We start from the raw sequence: 27,462 nt of genomic DNA, 5'->3' as shown, positions 1-27,462 counted from the left end.
TCAGCAGGTGAATTAATCCTCATGCAGCTTGGATAGTGACATGTGGTTAATGATATGTAATTAATATCCCAAAAGCAGAGCGCAAGAGCACCTAAGACAGGAACCAGAGTTCTTAAATCATGCTCCTTCCAGATAGGTTTCTAGGCTCAGGTGCTGCCACAAAAGTTCCTCTCTGGAATAGTGTATATTTGTGCTGTTCTTAGAGATTCGGGGGAGATACCCTTTCCACCTCAGGCTGTTCACACTGGTGAATATATTCTTCATTATGCGTATACAGGGAGGTCAGCAAGTCTCTGTGTCTGCAAGAGTTTTCTTACTTCCACCAAAATAAGACTGAGCTGGTCTTCAGCTCAGCATTTAAGTTAAAGCTATAGCTAGCAGCGCAGAGACTATTTTGGCATAAGGAAGCATCTGGTCAGGACTTTCTTCTGATTTAGAAGGTCGGTGCAGCCTGTTTATCTTCCTGCATGGAGATAGTACCTAGCTGCAGATTTGGAGGTGAATTGCTTTTTTCACAGAGAACATTGGGAAAGGGACATCAGTGCAGGTGAAAGTCCTTGGCCAGCTACTTTGGTCTTTTGCATTTTATTACACTGAACAGAGGCATTGCAGCACTGGAGGCTGAAAACAAGGTTTCTGTTGGTACATTTAGATAAGAATTCACCAACAGAAATCTCTGGTAATTTCTAGTGTGTTTTGAACTACTAATCTTTGGACTGTTAGTTATGATGATGCTTAAAATAGGACTCTTAAATAAAGACTTCTAATTATGACTGAAAACTCACTGATAATCTTGACAGAGTGCAGAGCTTAAACAACTTTTTGTGTCTGTCCAGGGGTTCAGCACTGTTTCCTTGCGTGGGCATGCTCACAGATGAAGTTTTAAGTGCTCAATGCACTTTGAGATACTTCAGTGTTTTCTATGGTGATGAAACAGATTAGCAGGAAAAGGTGATCCCTTTTGTACAACCCCACACCCTAGAGGGCTGTTAGGAGAGATGGTGGGAAGGAATCTGTCCTACAGCATGACAAACTTATTCAGGGGTTGTACTGTCCCAGGATAGACAGAAAAGTGAGAATTCCTGTTTTGCAAAAGGCTGAATTTCCACTTACCAGTAGAAGACGGTGAGCTGCTTTGGGCAGTGCAGAAGGTGAGGTTACCATGGGAGGAAGCTGCTGACCACTGAAAACCTTCTGCCCTCTCTCGTGGAAGTTCAGATGGACACACATAATGCCAGAGTTTACAAATCAACTAAGGCTTACGAGTAGATGTAATGTTTTCTTTTTTCCCTCTGATTTCACAATGCAAGCAGGTTCTATTGTTTGCTGGTACGTCATTGGGAACTTTTAGGTTACCCCATGTGGAGTCAAGAGTTGGAGTTGATGATCCTTGTGGATCTCTTCCAACTCAGGGTATTCAATGATTCTGTGTTAATACGTGCTGGTCATTGCCAAGTCACAGTGCGCAGCTCCTTGCCTATTGAGTGCCTTCAGAGAGCTGGGTAGCAGCAGTTTCCATTCCGTAGACGCTGTCATACCCTGACTAGCTTATGTCTACGTCACTTGCTACTGTGTTGTTAACTGGTGGTGAGGTCTGTAGAGAAATATCAAATCAAGTTGAAAGAGATATCAGTCAAGGTGACTCTTAAGAGTTTTGGCCATTCATGAAAATTAAAAATGTCACTATGCCCTTTCTATATTGCTCATCACTTCACTCTAGTCCTATCAATAATGCCAAGTTTCAATATAAACACTTGGTTTTTCTTCTCTTTTGCAGTATTTAGAGCTCCGATTTAATAAATACCTGCGCCTCTGTGGAACGATCCTCTTCATTATACAAACGGCAAGTAAACCTCAAAGCTGTTCTGTGGTCCTCGTAGTCACCAGGATTCTTCAGCTTAGTATAACTGGCTGTTTTCTCTGAGTGGCTGATGAGGTTACCGCAGTGTATGGGGTGGCCGGGAGTGGGAGAAACAAAGCTCTTTCTGCTCCAAAGCGATGAGGTGGGGAGCGGATGCTGGGCTACCTGCCCCTTTGGTCTCTGTGTGCATTGTTGAGCACTTGGAGCAGTCACTCAGCATCAGCACCATGCCAAGAGATGAGCGACCCTTCACTGCAGGGTAGTGGTGTGAAGAGCAGTCGTTTGCCTGTCTGCTTGAGAAACCCACAATGGGTTCAAAATGTAAACATGTCCCAATTATCTACAGCGGCACTTTGCATCCAGTGGTCTGTGGATTCTGGGAGTCTGACTCATTCTCAAGGCTCTGTAAAAGGTGACTAAACAAGCTGTCAGGAGCTGTCATTTGCTGCACAAGGGTTTGTACCTCCGCTACTGGTGGTGTCTGCAAACTGAGAAGTAGAAAATGACTGCCTTGGAGAATGTTAAACTAAAGCAGTCCCTGCAGTTATTGTTGGTGCAGTTTGCTCTATCCAGCCCATTTGGCGAGTCAGACCACAGCTTTTAGTGCCAAATGCACCAGCAACAAAAATGTGTTCTTTTCAGAATTTTAAAGCAGACTTTTTAGGGAATTCAAAGCAAGAATTAATATACAATCGTAAAGCTTTTTAAGTTAGACGGTTGCTTTTTCCCCATTTTTGTATTTTTAACACACTCCAGGAGTTACAGGGCAATCACACTTGCACCAATTAGATGGTGGTCAATGCAGTGCTAATTACTTATTTGAACAGTCCTGCTTAGTTGGCATTTATATGTACACAAACCCTTAGGAAAAAAGTGGAGTGCTAGCATGCATGAATCCTGACACTGATAAATATGAAGACATCACAGGTGCATAAGTTGGAACAAGCTAAGTATAATCTTTGCTTGGAAAGATTTGAAAAATAATTCTCTATGGCCTAAATATATGCCGAAGGAAATTAACTAAGATCTATAGGTATCTTTCTGTGACAAGGACTAACTTAACCTGAAAAACTGAATAGAATAGTGAGGAAAGGAAACCCCACAAGATTTTAATGGTGAAATTTTAACTGTTCTGTGAATATTGGTGTGTTTAAAAGAAAAAAAAAGGGATATGTAGTAATACAACCTGAAGTACTACTGAAGAAGTGGAAAGATTCTATCATCAGTCCTGTTTTGAATTACACAAAAATGTGTTCATACCTGTGAAAAATTTAATTTCTGACAGTTCAAAGTTTCTGGCATTTGTTTGCTGCATATGAGAAAGCTACTTTCTCATGCTGAATCCCTGAATTCGCAGGATTAGAGAGATACGGGTTTAATTTATGGATTATTAGATGTATAATGAATTGACTGGATGGTTGCATCCAAAGAGCTGAACAACAGTTAAATGTCCTAATGGAAATCAGTAATGAGTGGTGTCCTTTCAGGGTCTGTAGTGGGACCAATATTATTTAATATCTTCATTAATGACATAGATAGTGGGATTGAGTGCACCCTCAGCAAGTTTGCGGATGACACCAACCTGAGTGATGCAGCTGATTTGCTACAGGGAAGGGATGCCATCAAGAGAAACTTTTACAGGCTTGAGAAGTGGGCCAATGTGAATGTCATGAAGTTTGACAAGGCCAACTGCAAGGTCCTGCACCTGGGTCAGGGCAGTCCCCAATATCAGTACAGACTGGGGGATAAACTGGTTGAGAGCGGCCCTGCAAGGAATGACATGGGGATATTGGTGGATGAAAAATTGGACACAAGCCAGTAATGTGTGCTTTCAGCCAAGAAAGCAAGTGCTATAGTGGGCTGCATAAAAAAGAACCATGGCCAGCAGGTTGAGGGAGGTCAATCTCCCCTTCTACTCCACTCTGGTGAGACCCCACCTGCAGTACTGCATCCAGCTCTCAGGTCCCTAGAACAAGAAGGACATGGACCTGTTGGAGTAGGTCCAGAGAAGGGTCACAAAAACTATCAGAGGGTTGGAGGACCTCTCCTATGAAGAAAGGCTGAGAGAGCTGGGGTTGTTCAGCCTGGAAAAGGCAGTGGGGAGACCTTATAGCAGCCTCTCAATATATAAAGGGAGCTTATGATAAAGATGGAGAGAGACACTTTACCAAGACCAATATTTACAGTACAGGGGGCAACAGTTTTAAACTGAAAGATCCAACAGCCCACGCTGTCATTCACTGTATGGAGAGCAAGTCAAACTTTGGCTGAGTTTGACAAATATCAGCAGTTGGCTGTCAAGTGATGCATCTAGTTCTGAGGAGACATTCCCCCATAACTGGTCAAGACGCAGTTTTCTTGGCATACAAGCTATATATGAAAACCTAGAGAGGACTCATGGCACTGATTGAAACAAACATGCCCACACACAGGTGGGGACTAGAACACAGGTAGGAATGACTATTTCCCTGATGTCCTTACCATCCTTTCTGTTTTGTGCTTGTAACAGGTGTGCAGCAAGGGGCCAGGGTAATATGGTCATGCTGGGTGAAGCATCCCCTCCATACTAATTTCCTCCCACACCTGGATTACTGCACACTCCAGGTACCTCTTGGCTCTCTGACCATGTGGCAGAGCTCCACCATGGGGACTTTATTTGACCTGCTCAAAAGCCACAGTGAGTGGTCCATGAGTTAGCCATCCCACCCTGGTTTACCACCTATGCCTGAGGTGACTCCACACTTGCAAGAAGGGCACAGGCTTGTTGCGTGCCAGATGATGTCTGATTCTTCTGCTTTTCCATGCCCAAGTACAACCCCTGTAAATCAGGGAGTCAGAAGATTTCAGTTACAGAAAGCTGATGCAGGTCAGTTGAGGACCTGACTGTGATTTGATCCTTTGAATCAAGACCACTGACCTTCACAGAAGTTGTTTGCAGGCTGTATTCCCATGAACCATGCCACAATTGAACTTGTCCTAGTAGTACAAGGCAATAATAACTACGGTAAAAAGGCAAATGGAATTAAAAGATATATACAAAGAAATTGTAGAGGATATCGATGTATGAATCCCATTGTGCCCTCAAAAGTGAATGGAGAAGCTCCTTCATTTGTCTATATCTCTACTGTATTGGGTGAAAATACACATCTGCTGATAGTCATGCATGGCTTCATCTTACTGGAGTGAAATCCCTTATAATGCTATCCATAATGACTAACTAATGCTGTATTTTTTTGTTCCTGCTCATGTGCATTAGAGTTGCATACTGAGAGGCATATTGATCCCAAGACTGAGAAAACGAATTGTGATAGATGTCTTGCCAAAACATGTATAAACTTCATCAACTTCCTTTTGCTCTTGTTACTGCCATAGGACTGCAGTTTTAAAGCAATAAAACAAGTTAATTATAAAAGCCAAGAAAAGTTGAGGAGGGATTTGGTATTCAAGAGGTATTTGTTTTAAGAACACTTGGCTGTGAGACTGCACTGCTGGTTAAGCCTCAGACATTCATTTTCTAAGAATTGGAATTATTTTTCAACTGTAATGAATTTAGGAAATAAAGACTGCAAAGTGCCTGAAGAGAAACCATCTCAGAAAGGTATCACCTTTACCAGGAATTTACATTTTTTTTGATTTTATATCTTTATTTTCCCTTCTAGACGTTATACACTGGTATTGTCATTTATGCTCCAGCTTTAGCACTAAATCAAGGTAAGATGAGTATACTGCAACTGTTCTTCTATGTTATTATTTTTCCTGCATATAGTACTGGTATGCTTTTTTTTTTTTGGTAATGCACACCTAAAGATATAGCTTTAAGACTGACTGTGAAGTCTTCTAAGTTTTCTGTTGACCCTAATGGGAAATCTGATAGAAGGCCTCCCAGTTGTAATCCTTGTTCCTGTAAGGAGTGATAGAAGAGGCTCAAGGGAAAAATCTGCTCTCATTTACTCTGCCTCTCATGCAATATCCTAAAGTCATAGCTACATTCAGAAAAGTTAAGAAGATTCAAGTAAATTCTGAAGGTGACAGAAAGACTAAACACACATTTAATTCCTCTGGTTAAGTGCTCTTCTTTAAGAGGAGACCTAGGCAAAAATTCTATAAATATGGTTTTGGGCTGCCTGGAACTGTTTACCTCAGCCTATCATTTTGCCCGGAAAAAAAGATCAACAGCAGAGAGATCTGTAACTTACGATCTTTGTTGTGATATTTACACAATTAAATATTTCCATTTTCTTCTTCAAAATGACTCTTTGCTTTGTTAATGAACCACATTTATTTTTTAAAGGGGAAAAATGAACCTTTAATCTGACACAATTGATTTGTCTGCTTGGCAAGAAAAGGCAATAATAAAATGCAAATAAAAAATGAATCATTTTGGCTAGAATGAAAAATCACACTTGTTCTGTTTGTTGGAGTTTTTTGGCTTCATTGATCAAAAAGGAAGAAAAAACCCAACACTGCATTGGTCTCCTCTGGTGTATAAATGCCACAAGTTTTTTGTCCTTGATGTTTATATTTGCCCTACAAATGCACACTAAACCAAACTATGACCTAGCTGGCTCAGAACTAGAAGAAATTATTAATTTTGTTGCAGTGTTTCTCATTAGCCTGAGCTGTCTGTTGGGGTGTCCCACAGTGCCCTACCTTGCCGTAAGGGACTGTGCCAAGCCAGGGCAGTGACAGCCTGTGTGCCAACCACAGCACAGTTCTGTCTGGTATAGACACCCTATGATGTTTCCCTAAAGGACAGAAGAATAAAAGAAAGAGGCTTTCAGTCTGACACATTTCTTCCAGACCATGCTTGGACCACCTTGCTTCCGTGGAGCATCTCTGTGCTGTTTACCTGCTTAAATCCCTGCCTAAGGACTCCTTGGGACTACCCAGGCGCTTCAAAGAAAGGACATAAACTTGAAAACCTTCTGAGTTGGGGCCTACAATATTGGCATATTGGATGTGTTGAGTGACAGCATTCACACTGAAGATAAATAGCCTCTTAGATCCTGAAATATATCTAACTGTGTAGCAGTTTCCAATGTCTTTAACAACTGTTTCATTTTTAGAACTGGTCAGGGCGAATCCCCTGGTTTAGACACAGAAATCTTCCATTGCAATTTTTCATCATCTCCTATTTTTGCATTTAACTTGTTTCTATTGTTTTTTTCAGCAACCAGATTGGGGTGAAAAGGTGACCTCATTTTTTTTTTCTTTTTTTTCTTTTCTTCTTTTTTTTTTTTTTGTCCCCAATACCTTATTCACACTGGTGCCATTTCCCTCTTTTTCAGTCACTGGCTTCAACTTGTGGGGTGCAGTGGTGGCAACTGGCGTGGTCTGCACTTTCTACTGCACACTGGTACGTGGGCCCTTCAGCTCAGAAAAATCTCTGTTCCTTTCGCCATTCCCATCAAATATGGAATTTATTGGAAAGTAACCTAATAACTTAATTATTCTACGGGAGTATATTTCACAGCATAGCTGTAGCCACAGGGCCATATTCACCCAGGGACACCTCTGGATGAAAAGGTAGTCACGATGTGACCCAAACTTTGTTTTGATAATTTCAAAGATCTGTTGTTGCTAAAAGAACAGCAGAAAGATAGATTTCCCTTCCTAAAAATCCTCCTGTGATTTTTCTCCTAGTCTAGTAGGGTTTAGCTGTTTAATTTGTCAAGCACCTGCTTACTCCAACTATAATAATCCTGTCTGTCGTTGAATGGAGCCACTGAAAATAGCAAGTGCCACATGAACAGATTGGTTTTTAGATTAGTGTTAATTCATCAAGTGTCCAGAAATTATTAAATGGAACATCAGTGACATAAATTTATTTGTGTATGTTAGATTAAATATTTTTTATTTTTATTCATATGAATAGCTTCTGTAGTTATAAATACTGTAAGATAAGCATTGTCTGCCCATTTATCTTCCATACAAACTTCTGAATCAGGTTTTTTGATGAAAGAAATACTGTATTAAATGATGTTTATCACCAAAGTAAATTCTAGCGCACTTCAAAATAGGACCAGCATGTCCTTAATAGGCTTCAGGATGCAATACCTAAACAACCCTATGCAGAATGATTTCTATTAAGGAAGATGTAATTACTTTATTATGCATAATCCACATAGTAATGTTTCCCTTAGTTAAATGTGAGTGTAAAGCAGGAATACTGCTGCCCTGTTGTGCTTGATGCATGCTGTTCCTCACGCAGGGCGGTCTGAAGGCAGTGGTGTGGACAGACGTTTTCCAGGTTGGAATCATGGTCGCTGGATTTTCCTCTGTGATTATTCGAGCTGTGGTGGTTCAGGAGGGGATTGGACGCATTGTAAATGATTCCTACTATGGAGGAAGATTAAACTTCTGGGAGTGAGTTTGTACTTGCAGATGATGTACCTCTTTATTCCCACAAATAGAGCCCATGTGACTAACTGTGAAATTACATTGCTACTGAAGGAGGAGGAGGGGAGGAGTTGTGACTCAGTTTTTAAATATATTTTTAAACAAGCTTACCTAGTTTGAGGGATATTTTTTAGATTTTACACTATGCACAGTCCTGTAAAGAGCAAAACCTTTTCACTTTGTCGAGTAAATGCTTTAAGGATACATTTTGGATTCCATTGAAAGTGAATGCTGAATAGGAGAGAATAATTGTATTTATATTTATAATTTGCAAACAGGTGATTTGGCATTTCAGATACTCACCAAAACAACCGGGAAAATAACAGGTTTTGTCTAGTCTGAAAAAGGGAACTGTTTTTCTTTTCCCTGGAAGAAAAATTAAAAGTAGTTTTAATAGTATTTTACCCTCCATTACTGTAAGTAATCATAGCCTAAAAATATAATTTTGCAAGGTCAAAAATATTCATTCTGACAGTATTGAACCAAAAACCACTTTACGTTGAAAAAAAGTTATTGAGTTACTGTACTTTTGCTGAGAATCTTCACTCACTGCTATTAGTGAAAGTTTAGTGTGACAAGTATTACCTTTTGTCCTTTTATCTATCAGTTCACAATACTCATCAGGTTGTCTGTAAGATTCTTCACCAAGTTCTTCAGTAAATAATTCATCCCTGGATATTTTGGTTTTTCTTCTCCTGAACAGTCATTTTTTCAATCTGTTTGGATGATTTGCAGTGGTTGTACTGCATTGCTTCTTCCCACAGTCATAGAGTTCACAGATGGGAAAAGGAAAGGAATAAAGGCATGTAATAGGTGAAATAATATTACGTTGTGCACAAAGATAAGCATATTGTATGGCTATATTAAAGTGTGATTTAAAAAATATATTTATGGCCATTCAAAATCTGTTATTCACGTAGAGCTAAATCCACAAAATTTTTTGCAGAAGGTCTGTTCACAGAGGCTGGGCATGCAAACACACCTTTATACTGATGTCAGATACTGTCCCTCTAGATAAGCAGGCATAGAAGAATTTTTACTGGAGCATCATTTTATCACAACACTCATGGGCATCATACAGCTTTATATAAAACTATACTTCATAGGGAAATAGATGAGTTAAACATAATCTTTGGACAGATCAGTGTGTTGCATTAGATGAAGATTTCAGCTCTGAGTTTCAAATTTTCTTTCTGTGAGTTCAGATTTCACATATCTGAATGTTCAAAATTTGGCCAAATTAAGAGAGTTTGTGTTAGAACAAGTGTGAGGGATTTTTTTTTTTCTCCTACTCGTAATAAGATTTTCATGCTCTGAATTTGTTTTCTCTTTTCCCTTTCCTTGTAGCTTTGATCCCAATCCTTTGCTAAGGCACACCTTCTGGACAATTGTTATCGGTGGGACCTTCACATGGACTGGCATATATGGGGTCAACCAGTCTCAAGTACAGAGATACATTGCATGCAAAAGCAGGTTCCACGCAAAGATGTGAGTCTGCCTACAGTAACTTTCAATGTCTACATTTAGCACCGGCTGTTCTTTATAAGGGAGATTATTTTTTAAAAAAGGAATTGTTTTTGCCTATATAAAACCCATTTGAAAAGGGTAACAACTTCTGCTTTCTGTTTTGTGAACCAGGTAGAAGACAAATCAGCACAATAAATACTGGTATTTGAATTACACATAATTGCTGTAACATTGAACTTTGTGCTAGAATATTGCACTGTGCCAATATTCTTGCATAAAAATAGCTGCATTAAGTTTATATGCAACCTAAAGACCAAATTTTATAGTACTTACGCTGAAACCATATCAAGATAGCATCCTGAATTGCTACTCTACTAAACTGAAAACACTGTGTGGGAATTTTGCGTAAGTGAAGACTAACAGATTTTTCTATACCGATGAGTGTATGCATGAGAAAAGTGCATAAATGTTTTATTCAGTGATAAAATTGCTAAGGAATCATATATTTTTTTCCTAATAATCATGAATTTTTCTTCAGGAATTCACTATGGAAACTAGCAGAGTTCTGTTTTCCTTGAGTTTAAACATTTCTGATCAGCCTTTACTCTAGAATGGATTATATTTAACTCCATTATCTTACCTTTATCTTTAGTATCTTTAGTAATCTTTAGTTTATCTTTACTAGTTCATAACTCAAGATTTAAGAATTATTAGCGACCTCATAAAGTCTATTTATAGGAGAAATACATAAATGCACCTCATAACTATAGTCCCTAGGAATTCTACAATATGGTGACATACAGAGAAGGAGTTTTGTGAAGTTCTCACTTCATAAAGTCAGCAGAATACCCACAAAATATTTTGGTTATGGCAATAATGAAAAAATCTATTTGTCAGTCATTTATGCTGCAGACAGGTATGAGCTGATGCTCATCATCATCCACATCTCCACTGTACAGTGCCACATCTCCAACGCACCACGTGGTTTCTCCTAAATCTCCAGCACGTGGCTGGCTTCCAGGCTCTTGGCACTGCAGAGGCAAGAGGTGCATCCCACATCTGTGATGCTGCCTGGCATAGTTGCATATAGGAAAACAGCCACATATATCGTGCCAGATATGTGTGCCAGAACTGTGTGCCAGAATTGTGTGCCAGTGAGACTGTTCTTCTTGAGCACCTGCTCCACTTAGGGCTTGTGCTCCTCGCACCCTCCCTACCTCCTTTGTAAGGAGGGACACCTCCAGGGCGTCCCAGAAGCAGAGTGTGGCCAAGGGGAATCTGGCACCATAGCGGCTTCTCAGCAGATTTTCTGAGCTGTTGCAGCAGCTTTGACCAGAGCTGGAGGTTATCTGGTTGTGAAATGGTTTGGATGGCATTTATAGCTCATACCATACTAGTGGTGGCACAGCCTTACTCAGTGGAGTCCTCATCTGCTGGCACGGGTGGTTGGACTCCATGACATCTTGCTTGTGCCTTGCTTGTGCAGGAAGTTTCCCCCACGTGGAGAAATAATTTGGTATAATGGTTGCAGCTTCTCACAACTATAAACACTGCCGTTCTGTGGTGACTATCTAGTTCATTTGCAAATGTAATTAGATACATCTGGCAAGTCACATTGGTGGCCTGCACCTATTATTGCCATTAATTTTAATTGCTATTAAAATCTGTATGTAGAGGTGTCAAATGTTATCAGGTCAAAGTAATAGAGTTTTGTACCCCTGTGGCATTAACTGTAAGGCTTTATAAGCACAATGATAAATCAGAGCTGAGAAAATAATTCTTTCACAGATCCCGAGTTGTAGGTTTTGGGAAGACCTTTAACAGTGGCTCAAGAGTAGGAATTTTCTCAGGCTTTGGGAAAGGATTTCAGTCTTTTCAAGAAACACACCAGTAGGTGTAGGAGCACATGCTGTCATATATGAATGATAACAGGCACTCAGAGCAGGAGAGCTACACTTTCAAAAAATATGGGCTACTAATACATTTTTCTCTACTTTCCTTTCAAGGTCATCATCTGGCATGTTTCAGTGCTAAAATCTTAGAGCCAGCCTGAAACAAACAACTGAGAATAAGCCTTGTGGAGTCACTTCACCCAAACTCCACCCCATGTTACTCACTGAGAATTAATAGGAACACCCCCCTTCTAATAGTATTACAATTATACTCCAGTGGTTAGTCATAGGGTGTACCACGAGCTGGGATGTAAATCAGAAGAAAAAAAATACCTTTATTTTGAGTCAGTCACTGACACAGTTTAAAAACAAGAGTTGTCGGGTTCAGACAAACAATTTCTGTTGCTTCTGTGTGTTTCTCTTGACTTCCTAATCTTTACTGAAGGCTATAGGCTAACACTGCTATTACAACTGTTCGAAAGATTTGGGTTGTTTTAACTCATTGGTAGAATTTTGTGCTAAATCAAGCTTATGGCAGGGTAGATTATGCCAATGCAGGAATAGCGTGAGCTAAATGGATGCAAGACATCCAATCACTATGTAAGCATTTGTAAAAGGACTACTTCATCTAAATTAGTCTAGAGATAAATTTAAAGTGCTGCCATTTCTGTGTTTAGACCACCTCTAATCCCAAATACAATGCATAAATGCAGAGTTTCCTCTACTATGTGTAAATCAAGTTTTATTTATATAGGTTCTTTTTAAGAGTTTACATTGTGCTTGCCAATAATTTTTTTATGGCATAAAACTGATAGTTCAAATAGTTAAGCTGCGTTATGTCTTTCTGAAAATTTCCGTTTCAATGCCTAACAAGACCTGTAAAGTTAGGTTTACTTCTTCTTTCATCCTGATGGTCCTCTAGGGCAGTCCAAAGGCTGGTGCCCCTTACCTTCTTGGGAACTGAAAGTACTAAAAGGCCTCCTGAAGCATTGCAAGCATGGATATATTTGCACAGAAATAAAAGGTCCTCCCAGCAGAGATTTAACAGTTGGCACAGGTCCAGGGTATGTGATCTGCCAGGCAGTTAAATCACTATTGGCGGATGGTACACAGATAATTGGGAGGCAACAACTGGAAAGGAACGCTGTTTTTCAAGGCTAAGCTCCCAGTGGGTGTGTTTGCTTGAACTGACCACTCTAGCTGAGAACTTTGTAACCCAGAAGTCATCAAGAGCTGAGAAACAGTCGAGAAGATCAGATAATTAGATGGAGGGGAAAAACCCTGATAGGAAGAGAACAATTTGATTTTCACTGCCAGTAAAGGCTGCCTGTTGTGTGTGGCAAAAGTAGTGTTAATGCCTAATGAAATGCATTTCTGCTCTCAACATTAGTTGAAGCTCCCATCAGGACATGGAAAGTTGATGGTGTTACTGGACCGTACTGGGCTCCAAGTTATTTAGTTACTAAAGGAGAAGCTCTGAGGTTCACAACCCTCTGATCTCTGGAAGTGGCAGCTGTAGGTGGGAGCTACTGATCCCAGTGCTTCATTGCTGCCTCCCACGGAGACTGTCCTGGGAGGAAATAGGGGATTTGTTGCTTTACAAGGGCAACTCTAGCACTAAGTGGGGCACTGCAGCTCCAGAAGCAAAGGAGTGCTGGTGCTGACTAAAAGGTACCCCACACCTTGATCTGGGGCACCCCACTCTGCCTTACAAATCTGTCCGGGGTTTGTCTTTACCAAGGGGTGTGGGGGAAGAACATCTTCTTGCCAGCTGCCTGCAATGTAAAACTCACGCACATGATGAAACATGGGGATTGCCATATTGCTCCTGTCATCCACTGAGCAGACTTTGTCAGGGGATGGGCTCTCAGACCATACCATCAAAACCAGAAGTGTAATTCATGTATTTAAAAATGGGACCTCACACTGGGTGAAATCTTAGCCCCAGTGGTGTCTTTTGGTACATTGAGCTCTAACACGGTCTTTCCCTGCGTGTTGGTGCAGGTCACTCTACATCAACCTGGTGGGCCTCTGGGCGATACTGGCCTGTGCAACACTCTGCGGCCTGGCTCTCTACTCCATCTACAAGGACTGTGACCCATGGATGGCAAAGCAGGTGACAGCATTTGACCAGGTAAGGCCCCATGTTTCAGGGGAAGGTGGTGAGGGGGCATCACTCTTCTGCAGCCATAATAACCAGACAGGTGGGGCTCAAGAGCCAGGGGGTTTGGAATAATTACATTTCTGAATCCTGTATCAGGTCTGTAAAGCTGAGGCCATGGTGGGAGGGAATACCCTGAAGAAAGCTGCAGACTGGTGCTCTGTGCCTGTGTGAGTGACTGCAGGCTTCAGCAAGCTGCTTTATATCAACCTGCCTAAATTGTTCTGCCCCAAGGGAGGTGAAAGCCTTTTCAGATTCGAAGCATGCTCAAAGCATACACCTGGAAGAAGTCTACCAGCAGGCAGTTCTTTGCTAGTGATGGTGCATCCTTCCCTCCTTTGGTGGAGAGCTGGGCGATCAAATTGTGTTGTACTGTGCTGCGAAGAATCACCTTGTGGCAGCCTCTCCCTAAACAGGCCCCGAGCAGCAGATATACCTGACAAACAAGAGCTCTGGGAGCCCATAGACTGACATAGGGCTCAAGAAAATCATACAAGTGTTTTATTTTTTTTAATGTTTATGCCTGGGATAATCATAGGCTCTGGATAATGCTCCATGGACAATAACTGGAAATCCAGAAGAGCTCAAATAAGGGAGTACCTGAGGCAGGACCACCTGGTCTTTCTGGGTAGAACAAAATGAGATATGGAAAGCCAAGGTGGAAACCTGAAGGAAATTAAGCTGTTCCTGTCAGTCAAATTCTTTTGGTAGGAACTGCAAGCAAGATACTAAGACAGCAAACTTGTCCGTGAAAAAAATTATTCCAGGAAGAAAAATCTTAAAACCCATGTCTCTTCCCAGCACTCAGATCTTGCAAAGGTCAACGGATGACACACGGTTCTTCAATAAGGAAATTGTTCTCAGATACCCTGAGGTTATTGACTGTATCTAAAAACGTTTTTGTGGAGTTAACAGCAGACATAAGCATCTACTGTGGCTCCCAAGGCCAACAGAGTGATGTAAATACAGATTACCTGCTGCCCAGCGCTAACTTCCTATGCTATTGTCACTGGAAACCAAGCCTAACAGCATGGCTATAAGCTCATCTCTGCTAGGTGGTCTAAACAAACTTTGCTGTATCTCGAGTGGATGTTTTAGAATTGGTTTTCTTTGTAGAAAATGAATAAATAGTCCAAGGTGGACATACAAAATTAGAACAGCTGGGCAGAATGCCAGTGAGGAGGCTATAGCAAAAATAATACAGTGACAAAAAGAAAAACTAGGGGAAGATAATAGTATTTCTTACTCTCTGAATTTTTCAGCTAATGCCATACCTAGTGCTGGATATTCTCCATGATTTTCCAGGAGTGCCAGGGCTTTTTGTGGCTAGTGCCTACAGCGGGACATTAAGGTAATCTAATAATTTGGAACCTACTGTCTTTTTTTCTTCTGTTTTAGAACTAAAGTTGCATTTATACTAAAACTTTTGTATTTCATTTCTCCGTCTAGTTAATTTTTGTTCTTTAAAAAAAGCACTATAAGACCTTTGATGATGCAGCTTAAAAATCCATAGTTTCTGACAGTGGTGCTCTGAGGTCCTAGGAGTCAAAGCTGTTTGGAATTCCCTACTAGCATCGTGAGGAAACAGCCAGTCACATGCGATGTATGGCACTAACAAATCCTCCTCTCTGTGCTTTTTAAGCTCCTCTGCTATAGGAATTTTTAAGTATTATAAATGGATGGTTACACAAAATAGCTACAGTTTTGGAGAATTTCCTACTGCTCATCTTTAATTTTCCAGTTTCAAACCTGTGTAATTTTAAAGCCATCTCACTTTCCTCATCCCTGATCTTTAGCATCTTCTTTATAAAAGAGTTCCTGGACTTCCAGTTGTCTTGAATGAACTCCATGAAAACAGCAATTACTATGTATTTTTACTGAAGAAGACAAATCAATCCCTTTCTATCCCATGGCAGGGAGCATTTTGCTCAGCTTTCCAAAGGAGCGTCTTTTAGGAGACATCACCTCTCTTGAGGAAGGCTCAGAACAATAGTAAGCAGATAAAAATGAGGAAACTTAAGAATGTGACACCAGCATAATTGCTGTTTTGTTCTGAGTACTTGTAGCTGCATAAATAGAGGGAGCAGCCAGGACATTCAAAGTAATCAGTGACCTGTATGTAGAAATTTTAGCTACCCAGGTATATACTGTGTAGATAATTTGTGAAGGTATCACGTATAGCAGTAGGGTTTTCAGCTTAGCCATGTGCAATAGATATTTTCATTGACTTCTTCAGGCCGATCTTTTCATCAAGATTTCCCCTGTCTTCACTAAGAGCAATTATTTTAAACAAGTTTTGTAAGCTATTAACTGCATCACCTGGAATAATAAATTATTCCAACCAATTCAGCAGTTACATTAGTTTTATGACACTATTCTAGACAGTGGCAGTTTCTCTCTGCCAGTAACCCATCTGTTATCTATGATTTCAGCTTCTAAAATAAAAAAATTGTACAAATCTTGCCTTCTGTAGTACAGTATCCTCCAGCATCAATGCCCTGGCTGCCGTGACTGTTGAAGATCTCATCAGGCCGTACTTCAAATCCCTCTCTGAGAAGAAGTTGTCGTGGATTTCCATGGGAATGAGTATGTCTGGAAAATATATTTTCCACTTTTGCTTTACACATTGAGAGATTGATTCAGAACTCACTAATAGCAATGTAAATCAGGAGTTATTTCATTCACACCAGTGGGACTACATTGGTGCAATACTTGGAGGAAGATGAGATCAGCTGCGTAGATTTTACATAGGATGGGGACGAGCTATTTTAAGTGAACATGAGGAGAAAAGAACCCATCTTCTTTGATCTTTAAGCAGGAAAGATGCACTGCATTCATATTCAATATTGATTTGCAATCCTGCAATGCTAAACGTCTCAGACTGAAACAGCTGTTATTTTTATTTCATCTGTCAAAAATGAGAAACATAGGAGACAATTTTATAACAGACTTTTTGAACTGAGTGATAGGCAGGCAGTGGCATTATGTCCCAATAACATTCCAGAGAATGAGAAACTTCACATATTCTCTGATATATTCTCAGCCCCTCAGTTTAGCTCCTCTGTTTAATGTAGCTCAGAGAAAAGGGTCAGAACTAGGCTAAGCAGATGGTTTAAATCTCTACAGTGCAATTGCCATCTCTGCTAGTTGTGCTGTGACCAGCTGCAGGTGTAGCCCAAGACAGTGTTTGTAGTAAGCGTAGAAAAACCACAGTACCAATGTGGTGTCATAGCCCATATCAGTGAGCATGGCAGACTGGTGGCAGATGACAAGTATTAAATGTTTTCACCCAAGAGCAGTTTCGTAAACATTACTGCAAACATTGCATATGCCAAAATTGTTGTTGGTCTTACCGTGAGTTGCCTGACATATCACAGTAAACAGAGGGATTAACCTATTGCTTGTGCAGTGAAACTCAACAGGAGTGGAGGTTGAAAAAACCAATAAGCCAGTGTATGGGTTCTGGGAAGAGACACTATGTCCTGGTGACCCAGGATGTTCTTGTCATGATGCCAGCTCACAGTAATCTGCCAACATTTACTTTCTTGCTCCAAAGACTTTAGACTGAGAAGCAGAAATTCATTCCCTCAAAATAAGGGCTATGACACAGGAGATTAGCTGAGAAATATGAACAATGCATGTGGTATTGCCATTATGGCTAATCCATGTGGCTGCCATTTATTAACTGATCTTTAGTAATATGAAGGAAGAGGATTTTGTTGTCTCCTTTAACTGTAAACAGAAACCTGACCTTTTGGGCAATTCAGGCTCTCTTAGAAAAACTCAGATACTAGCAGGTTTGTTTGGAGATGTCAGGGGCCATGCTGGGTTAGACAGAAACTTTTCCATTAGTGATTTTAAAACTTGGGCAGATTTACACATTGTTCTGCCTTTCCCACACAGGCCTGTTTTATGGCGGAGTCTGCATTGCCATGGCTGCGCTGGCATCTGTCCTGGGAGCCTTGTTGCAGGTAGGTGTCAGATTGCTTTTTCATGCCCATGTTGAATGGCCCAGAATGAATTATGTAAGAAAATAATTGCTGGATACCATTATGAATTTATCTTTTTCTTTGTTGGGTACTGGCCTCAAACAGCCCATGGCTCAGCCTCTGCTCTAAGCACCCATGGGACTATATCAAGTCCTGCCCACTGAGTATGCACCAGTTAAAGAAATCATAATTTCCTTCTCAGCATCTTCCCTTCTTGCCATGTTAGAGGCTTTAACTTTGTTCCACAGCACCTGATAGCAGATTCTCTTCCTTCCTCAGGCAGCACTCAGCATTTTTGGCATGGTTGGTGGCCCCCTTTTAGGACTGTTTGCCTTGGGAATCCTCTGCTCCTTTGCAAATGGAATTGTAAGTAGAACTATAAAGCCCTGTTGGTCCAAAATTTATTTATGATTTTGGGCATCTCCTTTCTGCTTTACCCCCAGTAATTTTGTTTTGGACAGCAAGGGAGAGGTCTTTGATACTTCCCATGAGGACATTTTCCCTTGCTGCCTTTCTTCTTTATCGCAAGGAACTGATAAACAGGGCTGTATAGGAACTTGAATTTCCATCCCATTAAGAGATTTACATGACCAAAAGGGAAAGAAAATATCTGAATAAAAATGAAACTTTGGTGACAATTTTGGGAAAACACAGCTTTAGAGGCAAGGAACAATGTGTCTTGAGATGTAGCTGAACAACCAGTAAACTCAGAGGATCCTGGCCTGTCTGAGCCAAAAAGGGTCAGGCTGGTAAAATGGGGCCCAAGCATTTACAAACTGAATTGGGGTGTTCTCGGCATGCTTCAGTATTGTGAAATTATTTCCAGAGGAAAAAACTATTTCATCAAAAAAAGGATTTGACAAACTTTAGGAATGTGGTCCATGGGTTGGTCTGACAGGACTGCTATTTAGTAAGGCTCACTAGTCACTAACCTTTAGCTCTTTGCAGTTGAGAATTTTATATATATGCTTACAAAAAAAAATCACTAAGTGTCAGCCAAAAAAAACCCCAGCCTGAAGTAGAAAAGACTTTCACAAAAACAGATCACATGAGAGAAAGGAAAAATTTCTTCTGTATTTTTCCAAGGAGGGCCTCAAATAAAGCAGTATTTTCCCATATACCACACAGCCCAAAGCTATGCTTTGGCTGTAAAGACATAGTGACAAAATAAAAAGAGGTAAATCCAAGTTTCGTTTTCTGTTTTGCAGGGTGCATTTGTGGGACTTGTCAGTGGCTTTGTTATTTCACTTTGGGTTGGAATCGGATCTCAGATTTATCCTCCACTCCCAGAGAGGACCAAGCCACTATATCTCTCTACTGCGGGCTGTAATATCTCCTCAGGGAATTTGACATCAACAGCGATTCCATTAACAACAGTCTTCAACACACCAACTGTAGACAGGTATACAAGTTCATCACGTGCAATCAACAAAACGTGTTTGTTTTAAAACAACATGAATATCTGCCTAGCATTTGGGTTACTATAACTCCCCCCCACCTCCAGTTTACCTACCAGGCTGTTTAAGATGAAGCAGTTTGCTTGATTCCCCCCCCTGCCCCATCAGAGTGAAATTTGTCTGAATTATCCCGGAACAGAAGTCAAAATGAATCTTCTTATTGATCTGAAATGCTTCAGTTCAGTATTTGAGTCTAAAAGCTTGGCTATGTTCTTACTGGGAACCATGATGTTAAAGAAAGCCTAACATTTAGAGTTACTGGATTAACTTCTGCAGCCCGTCACGTGAATTAAAGCAGTAGCACTTAAAGGGCAATTTGCCAGTTTAAAAGCTCCACCTACCACAGCTTGTCTGTGCAGAAATAGTTCTAGTCAGGAGTTTCAGAAGAGGGCATATTCTGTATAATGGGCAAAATAGAAGGGATTTTCTCCTCTCTGCAATTACCATATATCTTACTTTGGACAATCACAATTAAGTGTAACAGTTATGAAATACAACATAGGGAACAGCAGGAACAAAAAGAAGCTGAACAAAAGCATTCCTAGGGATTCCCAATCCTTTCACCTTAGAGCACCGTGTAATCAGCAGATACCGTGGTACGCACATGGGTGCCCAACATCCAGTTTCATATACTCCACCTCTTGCAGGAGGCCTCCAGCATTGCTCGTGGCTGTGGGTAAACTGTTGCAACAGAGCACATTTTCAGGAGAAAAAAATGAGGTGTAACCTGAGGCACATCAGTTGCCCTATTGTTTTTGGCTGTTTAGAGCTGCACATGGCTGATTTCCTACTTTGGGGTGGGTTTTTTGTGTGTCCACCTTTAAATAATGTCCCCCTTCCTAAAGATGTTACCCCTTCATTTGGATAGCTGGAGTGCTCATCTCTGCACTAGATTCCTAGCAGAGACAGGACTGTCCTGTTTTACTTGCTCTGTCCCAGGCATTGCCTTACTGTACCGACCAGTTTCCTCCCCTACAAAGGAACTTGTCCTGCAAATTTTAACACAGATTTTCAATCCACATTTTATCGCATGGAGGTAGTTCAATAGTACAAGGTTCAGAAGTAACTCTGTATTCATAGTTTGTCTGGAAACAGACAGCATTTTCAAGTTGTTTGGAACAGGAAAGTGGGGATTAACACTTTTTCTGCTCTTTTTCAGGCCTGCCCTGGCAGACAGCTGGTACTCCTTGTCCTATCTCTACTTCAGCACACTCGGGACACTTATCACAGTAGTTGTGGGAATAATTATCAGCCTCCTAACAGGTACTAGTTCCAGAGCTGTGATTTAATGTGCCTTAGATCTCTTTCAAACTAAGATGACCAAACAGGGAGCTGTCATTGCCACTGGAACCGTAGGTGACCCTATTGCAAATGTTGTGTAAAGGTTACCATCCTAATCCTCATTTCCTCCCCTCAGCCCTTCTGCATCCCCCTCCTGGTTTCTGATCACGGCAAAGGTTACTTCAGATTTTTAAGGAGAAAGAAGTTTCAGCAGTTTTTTAACCCGAGGGGCAATATATATATACACATATCTATATATGACATCTGTCTTTCCTGTTTTATTAGATGCCAGCAGGGGCTGAGGTTTAAGGGCTGTCCCTGAACATGGCAACAACTCCAAGCAAGGAGATGCACCCATGCTTCTAGAGGACAAAAGCAGTTTTACTTTGAGTGAGTTCAGAGCACTCAAGGGTTATTGTCTGCACCTGTACAGTGCATGCTTTTCACCACATTCCCCAAGCACTTACCCAAGAGCTGCAGACCCTGAGCATGGCTGTGAGAGCTGCTTTCTCAGTTTCTCTGTACTATCTGTGCAAGGGGCAAAAAGCAGCACCCCACAGGTAAGGGCAAGGACTTCAGCTCCAGCCCATGGCCTCACTAAGCTTTCCATCAAAGCAAGGTGCAAAGTGCACCTGCCACCCACTTCATGCATGACAGAAGTAGCATAAAAGCAGCTGCTCTCACAGCTTTCCCCAGTGTGCCCAGCCAGATTCCTATGACAGCCCTCAGCCTTGAGGCTGTGATATTTCAGACCTATTGGTCCAAGCTACAGCTACTCCAGGATTATTAAACTCCAAGCCTAGCAGACAAGCTTACTCCCATTACCTTCCCTGTGCCTTGCAAGTAATAAGCACAAGTTGCACTTTTATAATTTTCATATTCTTTCGAGTTTCTAGAGGATTTACCTCCCCCTCCACCCCTTCTTCCTATCACAAGCTCTTCCCATTGTTAGACTGATGCTTGTAGACAAATTTTGCCTCTTACCAGGTTGGAATCAGGTCATCCACAGGCCATGAAACAAAGCATAAATACTGGGCAGCTCAGTAAATCCAGAAAACGCTTCAGCACAAGAAGCAGAAACCCTAAAGAATTAACCCAATCACAATATCATCCTGCATTTTGTGGTGTAGGATCCCATTTAAGCCTCAGGTAGCTATCAGAGCCCATTCCTAGCACTGTATCTCCTTTCTTTCCCACATAAGAATAGTTAATCTTCCATACCTTAAAAATGCTCAAACATCCCATTAACTCTCACGCCCTACCTTGGGGCTGCCCTTAAAAAACTCACTGTAAATATTGCTGGTGGCTCTGGAGAAAAGAGTCTTGCTGACAGGAAACAGAGGACTGAGGTTCAGGCTCCAGGGCAGCACCTGAACTGGCAGGATGGTCCCAGATATCACTGTATGGAATTCATCCCATCTGATGATTGTCTCTGTTTTTTTGCACAATAAGAAATCTGAGGAGGATCTAGGAAATGACTAAGGCATTTTGAATAGATCTTGAGGGATCCTTTTATGTTTTGAGGGGTTCAAGGTATACATAATGAAATATATGTAAAGAAATTATCCCTAAGGCATGTATTTGCTTGATGGCTTTTGCTACATGACTTTGTCCTGCTCACCTGGCCTCTGACATATCATTTGCATGTGGAAACCTGGCTGACTGAAATCTGCCTATTTTGCAGGAGGACTAAAGCAGAACATAGATCATAAATTCCTTCTGACCAAGGAAGATTTCCTGTCCAACTTCTCACAGCCTAAATCTGAGACAGTAAGTGTAATTATGCATCTCTGATTTAAATCAGCCTTTCCTCCTGGGGACAAAGGCAAACAGTCCCTGGCTTATTTTTTCCCACCAAGATGAATGGCACCTGATGCTGCCTGATATGACTGGCTGCATTAAGACAGTAGCAGAGCAACAAGGCGGGTAGGAATAAAGCAGCTGCCATAGGCAGGGAAGATATGCTTGGCCACAGCTTGACTTCAGTGAACAACAGAGCAGCAGCTGAGACAAGGGACAGTTGTTCTCCGTGTTTCTGCCAAAATACTTGCTCGCTAGTCTCTTGGAAGCTGGCCCAAGGCACACTTTGGACTCAGCAAAGCTTCTTTTGTAAGCATGTATTCTCTGAAGTCTGGAGTTTTTTGCAACTTCAGCTACTGTTTGAGAGAAAGCATTTCCAGTCAGTGTATCTGTTTCCTAGCTCCCTCCCTAAAATATAAGAAAAGGGGAGACATTATTGAGTAATAACATCTCTTAGAAGATAGGATGTAGGGGAATTTTTTCATTTTTAAAATAAACTATAGATCAATAGTATCATCAAGATGCTGATCATTCAAGCTCAGCTTTGTTCAGTGCTTTTTGAGTGCTGCAGTACAGGCAGTGATCATATCTTTAAGGTCCGGTTTGCAAAATGTTTTTCCTCCGTTACAGCTCCTTTTAGTATCATCTCAGGTATTTCAGCTTCTGGATATGAACACCAGAGAGAGAAAGGGCTTTTTACAATACTCTGTAATGCTATTTGTCCATGTCAGGACTGAAGACCATGTACCTAGTTATTGTCATTCACTGTCTTTAATGGGTCAACATCGATTTTCACAATCTTGGAATTTAATCTCTGAAGCCTTTTGGAAAAAAAAACCACAACCCCAAACAAATCAAGGCAGCCACATGGAAGCTACTGTCCACAGCCATAGTGTTTTCTGCCTGGAGTCAGAAACAGGTATCTGCCTGGCTATACAGCTGTGAGCTAGAGGACAAGTGGTTGGCACCACAAATAATGCAGGAAGTTGTTGAGAAAAAAAAATCACGCGGAACCAAGCAATTTCCTGCACATGAAGAGCTCAGCATCCCATTAAGTTTAATGGAGATGGAACGTCAAAACAATGTTGCATGTTAATCTGCTCTTCGTGTCTAAGATGGGGCAAGGACCAAGGGTTGGCAGTCAGTAGCTCAGAGACCTGGTGGTGACAGATTGCTAGACATGAAAACAGCAATTAGAACTTTGCACACCCCAAAATACTTTAGACGCTTTGCAGGACAAGAACATTTTATGAGATAAGTACATTTTACACAACTAGTACCTTATGCAATAATAAACTTTCCATGCCCCTAGAAAAATACCAGCTACTGCAATGAGTAACTATTTGTGCTCTGTCAGCAACCAATGCGTGTTGTCCTGCCAGGCACCCTGTATGTCAGGCCTGACTCTGCCTGCATGCAGGCCAAAGAGATGAAGACTGTTTCTTCCACTTCACAGCATGGCTTTTGTCTTTTGTTTTTTAGCCAGAGAAAGTGGAAGTGTTGAACTGGAAACCATTTACCATGGCAGATGAAGGAACTGACAACCCTGCTTTCAGCCACATTGAAATGGATGTTGCAAGCAATCAGAACAAAGTCAATGGCCTTCATATATGACATGGGGCCATGTCAGCCCACATGGACAGTTTTGTTCACAAGCACTATTGATATGCCTGTGCTGGGTCAGTTACCAGCCCTGCTGGGGTCATGGGCAGGAGCCTGCTGAGCTTCATGGCACTGTCACCCTTGCACGACCTTGACATTAGTGAGGAAAGAAATCAGGTCTTTCTTGCACTTGCTTACTCTCTCTCACACTCTAGATCTTGGTGATGGGGCCTAAGGCAATGTTTCTATGTGAAATATTTGCCTGATATTCTTCAGCCTCCTGGAAAATATCTGCTTTCAATCTCTGTTCACTCTCAGAGTAAATTTTTTATTTGGTAAGAGCACTGTTCCCCCAGACATGGCTGTTTTTCTGGTTTATTTTTTTCTTTTTCCTTTCAAGGCATTGAAAGTATGAAGAGATTAGGGCTGTGGTACCTTATCAGATTGCAAGAAACAGTGAGTCTTTTTTAAGTGCAGGAGGTGTATTTAGTGCCATCTGGTTCCTTTGTAGCACTGATCCTGAGAACGTATTTATTTTGCTTCTTTTGTTTTTGTCATATATGTTTGTTTTTATTAAGCTATTTGTTCTCGTGTTACCAGCGTCTCCTCATCTGTGCTCACTGCTGGAAGACACAAGAGTGTCTTTGGTGATAGTAGAGGCAAGAGTCAGTAATATCCTATCCTTCACATCCTGTCTCTTCTGCCCTGTCTTGCCCTTACAGAGCTGGCCCTCATGAAATAAATGAGCTATTTGGGCTTTTTATTCAATGCCATATAGTAGAACCACCATAATCTACTTCATTCCCAGCATGCTGGCCTAGGACTGCTCTTACACTGGGCTGGACATGGTGTGGTAGAGCTGTTAATACCAGAAGAGGGCCTTCTGCTGTACTGGATAAGAGGGAGGGCTGCGTCTGTAGTTGCTACTGCTGTTATCTGTGGAGCTCAGAGCTGAAACCTCAGGTAGCCATTTGTGTTCATGCAGTCCCTGTTTCCACTGAAGATTCATGTTCAAGGTTGGTCCAGATCACACAACAGCACATCGTGTGTTTTGCAGGCAGGCAGAGTCCACTGCGCAGTCCCCTGGGATTGGAAGGGATTGCAGAGGCTGTCATTTACTGAAGGCTTCTCCAGGGCTGCAGGGCATGGGATGGCTCATCCTCAGGCTGTGTTGTCAGGAGAAACTGAACAGTACATCCACTCCAGACCATGCACTGCACTGGTGGTTTGGAAGTGTGAAAACTCCATTGCTTCCTTATCCTGTGTGCTCTTCATTACAGCAGGGAGCAGACTCTGGACTCACTGTGTTGTTTTTGTACTGCAGACTTACTGCCATGCCTGTACCTCGGTGTTTAAAACTCCTTCCCAGCAGCAGAATCAAGTTGGAAAATAAAAGCCATTGCAAGAAATTTGAGCTGTGAAGCTTATAAAGCAGTCATGCTTGACAATCAATTCAAAACATGACTGCATGTTTTAAATGCTTTCTGAAAGTTGTGCTGCATTTGTGCCAGGTGCTGAGCTGCTATAGCTTGGAATGTGACGCAGTGCTAGTTTATCTACCTTGACTTGAGCCCTTTAAAATCTAAATCTATTTATTCCATGCCCCTGTGACACAGGGCACTTAATGATTTACTGCATAATATAAACTGACAAGATCAGAATACATTAGGAAGAAAAAATGGGCTTGAAGGAGCAGACCTCTACCAGAGAAGTACAGGCCAGGCAGACACTGTACAGGTTGCCACCAGGGACAGGCTGGCTAACCCAGTGCAAAACTACGTGGTGGAGGCAGGTTTCCCCTTTGCCTTCAGGGACAGCGGTTCATATGATCCAATGCAGAGTTTATTGCCAGCCCCTTGTCTCTTACTGCTCTGCTGCAGCTCCGTAACTAGGTAAATGCCTAGAGCCACCATGTGGAAGGGCTGTGAGTGAGCAGGATAGATCCCATGTGTTATGTGTTTGTCCTTATATCTAAGATCTGAGACAAACAGCAGCATCCTGAATGAAGTCTTCTGAAATTCAGGACAGGGATCTCTGTTCTGGGACTATCCTAGTCCCTCTGTGGCAACCAGTCCACCAAGTGAACAAGCTGGCTACGTTTCTTAGGTCTCCAAAGATTAGTGCAGCTCATCCAGCCTTGTGCTTTGTCTTCATGATGCAGAAATAGATACTGCATTTTGTGCTACAGACTAGTTCTTGAGCCTTAGAGTATAATAATTTGTTCTTATCAGGTACTTTCAGCTCACAGATCTGAAAAAGGGTAAGCACAGAAGCCTGTAGCAAGTCCTTGGTATGACTACAGCCCTCCCAGCACACATGCTGAACTCCCATCTGAATGTGCTTCTCGGGAGGGTGACTGATCACTGCTGTGTAAACAGCATCAACATGGCACTGCTCTGTGCTGAGATCACTGTTTGTGCTGTAATTAATACTGCCTTAAACTGTCTTGGATGATCTGTGACTTCTGCCTGTTTTGTTGGTGGAGTGAAGACAAATCTTCTCAGTTATCATAGTTAAGACAAAATGTAATGCCACAGAATTTTCTTCTCAGTGGTTTAAATTCACGTGGTTGTTTAAAAGAGAGAAAACACATAAATGAGCAACTTCGCTTCACTTATTGCTTGAAGTCACTATTTGAGCACTGAGCAGTCATTTAACTCTAATTTTGGTATGAAGTGAAAGTTTGAGCCAGGTGATATCTATTGGTCTGCAATCACAATGTCAAGATGAGTTTTCACTGGGGAGAAAATTTTGCTGTAAGAGGTTTTGAGACAAATATTCTTAAGCTTTGCAGATGACTCCCACAACTACCCCATTTCTAGCTAACTAACCTCCCATGATTGCTGCAGAGCTACAAAGTGACTCTCTCTGCTTTACTTTTTTTCAACATGCTGCTTGTTTTAACTGGCATCACTAATTAAAGCAATTAATTAATTTTGAATAATATTTTCTCTACTGTTCTCTGCTAGCTGGACTCTCAGTCAGGGCCTTGCCTGTGTAAAAGCAGCAAGCTAATTCTTCTTGTCTCCATCACACTCCTGCACCCTGATCCTTCATCTCTCCCAGTCAAAAGCTCACCCGACAAAGAAATGCAGGATGCTGAAAACCAATTAACTCCATGGGAGTGGGAGCACTCCACACTGTCCAAATTACATGCAGCATCTGGCAGGATCAAGAGACAAAACAAGTAGGAACACTGAAAACAGAACTAGAACCACAACAGGAGCAATGTTTGACTGTGACTACATGAAGGATCCACAGACAGAAAGCAGTGACAGATTTTGGCCCTTTTTGGTCTGCATTTAAGTTTGCTTCTACCTGACTGGTCTGTTTGCTTTCTGAACAAATAAGGTAAACAGAAAATAACTCATGAATGCCAAACAGCAGATATTTCATATGCATAACTTATTTTAAAGTTTATTGTGTCACATTATACAAGCATTAAACATGGCTTTATGTTGATGATTTTTTTTAAAGTGTGAAAACTTGACATTCTTCTCCATAGGATTTTTCTATTTACAAATAAACAATCTCTCTATATACTTTATATATA

The 27,462-nt window shown here is 41.3% G+C and overlaps 1 protein-coding gene across 1 annotated transcript in view; it reads left to right on the top strand.

Moving 5' to 3' along the window:
• The window catches only part of SLC5A8 (solute carrier family 5 (sodium/monocarboxylate cotransporter), member 8), a 24,550-nt gene extending 629 nt beyond the window's left edge, over nucleotides 1–23,921 (top strand). The window contains exons 2-15 of the mRNA XM_010181981.1: nucleotides 1,778–1,843; nucleotides 5,521–5,572; nucleotides 7,150–7,217; nucleotides 8,073–8,227; nucleotides 9,608–9,748; nucleotides 13,624–13,753; nucleotides 15,043–15,131; nucleotides 16,254–16,366; nucleotides 17,684–17,751; nucleotides 18,049–18,135; nucleotides 18,978–19,171; nucleotides 20,386–20,489; nucleotides 22,192–22,277; nucleotides 23,790–23,921. Of these exons, the coding sequence (XP_010180283.1) occupies nucleotides 1,778–1,843; nucleotides 5,521–5,572; nucleotides 7,150–7,217; nucleotides 8,073–8,227; nucleotides 9,608–9,748; nucleotides 13,624–13,753; nucleotides 15,043–15,131; nucleotides 16,254–16,366; nucleotides 17,684–17,751; nucleotides 18,049–18,135; nucleotides 18,978–19,171; nucleotides 20,386–20,489; nucleotides 22,192–22,277; nucleotides 23,790–23,921 (1,485 nt within the window). The remainder of the gene's footprint in view (nucleotides 1–1,777; nucleotides 1,844–5,520; nucleotides 5,573–7,149; nucleotides 7,218–8,072; nucleotides 8,228–9,607; nucleotides 9,749–13,623; nucleotides 13,754–15,042; nucleotides 15,132–16,253; nucleotides 16,367–17,683; nucleotides 17,752–18,048; nucleotides 18,136–18,977; nucleotides 19,172–20,385; nucleotides 20,490–22,191; nucleotides 22,278–23,789) is intronic.
• Nucleotides 23,922–27,462: the final 3,541 nt, after the last annotated feature.

The sequence above is a fragment of the Mesitornis unicolor genome, unplaced genomic scaffold (genome assembly GCF_000695765.1).
Source record: "Mesitornis unicolor isolate BGI_N332 unplaced genomic scaffold, ASM69576v1 scaffold30343, whole genome shotgun sequence".
NCBI lineage: Eukaryota > Metazoa > Chordata > Aves > Mesitornithiformes > Mesitornithidae > Mesitornis > Mesitornis unicolor.
Note: the sequence above shows the minus strand (reverse complement) of the source record. Positions and strands in the feature narration are given on the sequence as shown.